Raw genomic sequence first — 4547 nt, 5'->3', positions numbered from 1 at the left:
CCCGCGCGCCGGCCGCCGCGGCGCCGCGCCGCTCCTCGGGGCGCCGGTCGCGGGGCGCGCGGCGGCGGCGGCAGCTGGATCGCCCAGCGGCTCCCCGCCTCATGTGACCCCGCTGCTGCGGACGCCCTCTGTAAGCTCTGTCAGCGGCGACGCTGCCGGCGGCGCGGGGCCGAAAAAGGCACCCTGCGAGTCGCCCAGGTCGGACGTGAGCTCGGTGATCTGGCCGGTCAACGACGATGCGCCGCCCGCCGGCGGCGTTGACCAGGACGCCCGCGCCAGCGGCGCCGCCGCCGCCGCCGCTGCTGAGCCGCCGCTGGTCGCCGCGCACTCAGCGCCCGCGACGCTCGAGGCGGCCTGGGCGTCGGCGGTGCGGGCCGCGTCCGCGTCGGGCTCGGGGCTCGTGCACCGCGCGCCGTCGTCGGCGCGGGCGGAGCATCTGCTGCACATCATATCCAGCGGTGCTTTCGGGTCCTTTTTCGGGGGGGACGCGCGAGACACGTCGCAGAGCGGCGCCCTCCACGGCGCGCGGCCGGACTCGATCCCCTCCAACATCAAGCTCGACGTGTTCAGCAGCGGCGCCAACTTCGCCGGCGCCAGCGGCGGCGGCAGCGACGCGGGCGCCGGCGCCGGCGCGCGTGGGGGCCGGCCGGCCGATGAGGGCACGGCCGTGGGATCGCTGCCGCTGCCGCAGCTGCGGGTGCCGCGCGGGTTCCACCTCCTGCGGCCGATTTCCAGCGGCAACAGCAGCGACAGCGGACACGGCGGCGACGGCCGGCGGCAGGCGACGCCGGCGGCGGCGTCCCCGGGGCAGCGGCTGTTCGGACTGCAGCGCACGCCGCGCGCGGCGCCCGAGTGAGGCCGCGCGGCTCGAGCGATGACACGCGCCACACCCTCCCCATGCTGAACCGGACACAGTATATTTTAAGCCGCGGCCGCGACGAAAGCGCGCGCGGGGCGGCTGCTCGCACTGCCATCTCTATCCAAGGCGCACGGCTGGCGCCTCTCTGTAGCGGATGCATCTGCTAAACTCCAAAAAGGAGGCTGCACAGCAAACGAAACCCTGTGGGGGCCCTAATATTTCTCAGCCTGTGGCGAATGGGCTCGTCGCCTTGCGGTGGGTCCTGCACAATGCCCCTGGTGGTGGGCCCTGTCTGCCCGGCTTGCTTGTAGGGGGTGCTGCGCTGCACGTGCGCGGGCGCGAGGCGCCCCGTGGAGCCCCTGCCACTGCATGATCGCACTGGCTTGGCGGCTCCCACGCCGTGCGGCGGCCCGCGCGCAGCGGCCCGACCTCGGCCGAGTGGACACACCGGCGCGCGCGGGGCGCTGCCGTGTTGCGCACAGCACAGGATGCCTAGTGCATGGGCCTTGGATGGCTGGTGTCTAGTGCCTGCGTGCAGCCCCAGGTTGGGCAGCGCTGCGTCAAGGGATTTGCACGCCGCCTTATGGCATGCGAGCCCGCCCAGGCAGGCGCGCCGTGCAGCCTCCACTCCCCACGCACATCCTCAGCAGGCATGGCAAAGACGCCACATCCCTTTGCACCGCGGCCGCGGGCGGCCGCTGACCCGTCCCCCGCCCCGCGCCCTTGCGCTCCCCAACACACCCATGGAATACGCTCGCGCCGCACCGGCTCTCGCGGCCCCGGCGGCTGCCGTGAACCACGCGGGTTGCGCTGCAGCCTTGTTTTGTCGCTGACCGAATCGCGTTGCCAACGCCCTGACAAGGGCATGTCCAGTCGGCCGGCGCCGCCCACAGAGCGTGGCGCCCTCCGCCCCCCGGCTGCGCCACCGTTGACCCCTTGCGCGTGCGCCGCCGCTGGACGCGCACCGCTGGGCTGAGATCACGTTTGACCTCAGCTTATCCTGGCCCTCCGTCTAGTCGGCGCCTTGTGCGGCAGTAGATGCAAATAGGATGTGTTAGGTTGTAATTATCAGGAGTTGCTCGTGGAGCTCACTGGTTGCACCAGCAACAGCAACATATCGCTTCAGAAGCTCAGATCAAGTTGACCAGATCGTTTGACAGGGGGGCGCCGAACACAGGCGATACGCCTTACATGGGAAATCCTCGTGCAACTGCCATGTCGACGCACCTCGTGCAACTGCGCACCCACGCAGAGCCAGCAAGCCAGCCTCAATTGGGCTGCAGCAGCTGTGGTAGCCAGCATGCTTTTCCAAGGGCATTAAGGATATCTTGTCGTGTGTGAGTGTAAGTGTTTTGGGGGGGGGGGCTACAAGGAGTGTGTGGTGGTTTTGATGCTGTTGGTGCATGTGGGGGTTGCATCAGCGGAATGCCCTTGGTGCCTCAGGCCGCCCCAGCCAGGCGTGGGCGGCGCCAGATATGCAAATGGCCGCAGCTCGCGAAGCGCTGTGGGGGGTAGTGCCCTGGCAGCGTGCAACAAATTTGCATCGGTGTCGCTCGCGCTGCCTCAGGCCGCCCCAGCCAGGCGTGGGCGGCGCCAGATATGCAAATGGCCGCAGCTCGCGAAGCGCTGTGGGGGGTAGTGCCCTGGCAGTGTGCAACAAATTTGCATCGGTGTCGCGCGCGCTGACTTGGGCAAGGGGGGCTGCCTCCACAGCACATTGCTGATCTGACTCACATGCTGCTTCAGCTGCAACAAGATGCAGGTGTTTGGAATGCCACTTACACGTACGGCCATTACATGCAAGGATGCCCATGTATGTGCATGACAGGTGTAAACCGCCATGGTTCACAGATACTTTTGGTTGCAACAACAGCGAATGTGTGACCTAGGTCCACCCCAACCCCATGCAGCCAAGGGGCTGCGGCCCTGGCAACCCCTCATGCAGGTCCTGCCGCCATACATAATTTAGCAAAATACGGGGGCGTGCGGCTGTATATCAGCGCCCAAAGGGTAACCCATGAAGGAGGGGCAACCCCCAACAGGCGGCCAGAGATGATGGGCACGCCAGGCACGTCCTGACCTGTTCAAGAGCTATGCAAACTGGCATGTTCATATCAGCTATGCAAAGTGGGCTATTTGACCGTGCTGTGTACGCCGCACGTGACCGCTTCGGACCGCCTACCCAGTTGGCTAGTCACAGGTGCTGCCCTTGTCAGGGACAGCCGCTCGTTTCGAAGGGGCATTGTTCAGCAGGGAAGCGGTGTTTGTCGCGCAGCAAGCCAGAGTATCAAGGCAGATGTACAAATGATCAGATATGGGTGCGGGAACATGGTCAACCGCTGGTCAAACCCGAACCGAGCGTGACGTGCAATGGCAGCGGTGCGGCCCGAAAGGGCAGCGTGCACAGCAATAGCCCATTTCCTAGGATATCACCATGGTGAGAGCCTTTGTAGCTACACCTGTAGGGGGCTGTCCCAGGAGAACGGATGCTCACAAACTGCGGCAGTGCAAGGGCCGTAGCGGCGTGTACGTCTGAGAAGCCCACCATAAAGCACCCCATCTGCGGGGCGCACCCCAACAAGAACGTGTGCGCAGCCGGGCCGCTCAAACGGCACCCGCAAACGCCACCTTGTTTAAAACCAGCAAGGTAGAGGGGACCAGCACCTGCAAAGGTGCAGCCGACATGGAAAGCGTTATTGCTGCTTCCCGCCACCACATTTGATCTGCCTGCATGTGGTCGCCCTGTAAGGCGGCGGGCGGCGGTACAAATGTTCGAAATGCCCAGCCTGTTTTGCAGCACTACCTCGGCCTTGTGTTTCGCATCACGGTGTGCAATGCAACGGCGGCGGGTAATGCAGCGCAAGTGCGTTTGAGCTACAAAAGACGCAACCGCAGAATGCTGCTGCCACCAAGCAATCCAAGTGCCGTAGTGCTCTGCATGCGGCGGCGCGGCCGCACCGCTGAGCGCGGCCGAGCGCGCGGCCATACAGGCAAATCGTGGGCCGCAGGGCCCTTCATTCTTCTCCAGCTGTCCAGTTTTGTAAGACAGAACGCCAACCGAGGCGCTCGCGCCTGGCTGGCCCAGCCGCATCCAACTGAAGCTGGCTAGGATCTACTTCAAAGCGCCGGGCGGAGGAAGCAGGTTGATAGGTCCATACCTCTTGTTGACACGTGCACGCGCCAGCTCGCCAACAATCCGCGGAACGCCGGCCTCAGCCCCGCCTTGGCTGCCCCTTCTGCTTGTGCCGATGGGCGCTGCTCTTGGCGTGCCGGCCGGCGGGCCCCGCCGACGCAACGAGCCGGCGCCGCACGGCTCACGCGCGAGATCAGCGGTTGTTGCGCACCCCGAGGTTGTACGACCGCAGCGCGTTCGAAATCGCGGTGTCGCGGTAGCTGCCGCTGTTGGAAGAGCTCAGGTAGTGGATGCCGACGACGTCGTAGCTGATGATGTTCCACAGGAATATGCCCTTCACGCGGTAGGTCGGGCCGCCGCCCTGCTTAGCAAACTGCACGGTCGCGTCGTAGAAGCGCCGCAGGAACGCGCGGTTGTCCCCGCGGTTCCAGGGGTCCTTCCACGACTCGTAGCGCCCGTCGACGCCCCAGTACGGCGCGGCTGCCACGGCGCGCGCGTTGCGGGCCGGGGTCTTGTAGTCGCCAGTTTCGCCGCCGCCGATGCCGTACTCTGCGG

The 4547-nt window shown here is 66.0% G+C and overlaps 2 protein-coding genes across 2 annotated transcripts; both read right to left on the bottom strand.

The window, feature by feature from the left end:
* Positions 1-99: 99 nt before the first annotated feature.
* Positions 100-447, bottom strand: MNEG_14311 (hypothetical protein; the record flags this gene model as incomplete). Its single annotated transcript, XM_014037218.1, has 1 exon — positions 100-447. One exon carries the CDS (start codon positions 445-447, stop codon positions 100-102), a length of 348 nt encoding a protein of 115 aa, XP_013892672.1.
* A 3738-nt stretch (positions 448-4185) lies between these two features.
* On the bottom strand, positions 4186-4539 carry MNEG_14310 (hypothetical protein; the record flags this gene model as incomplete). The annotated part of the gene is made up of 1 exon (XM_014037217.1): positions 4186-4539. A coding segment is annotated over one exon (354 nt), but the record flags the coding sequence as incomplete, so codon positions are not given.
* Positions 4540-4547: the final 8 nt, after the last annotated feature.

The sequence above is a fragment of the Monoraphidium neglectum genome (genome assembly GCF_000611645.1).
Source record: "Monoraphidium neglectum strain SAG 48.87 unplaced genomic scaffold scaffold04395, whole genome shotgun sequence".
NCBI classification, from domain to species: domain Eukaryota; kingdom Viridiplantae; phylum Chlorophyta; class Chlorophyceae; order Sphaeropleales; family Selenastraceae; genus Monoraphidium; species Monoraphidium neglectum.
This window is presented reverse-complemented; position numbering and strand designations above follow the sequence as displayed.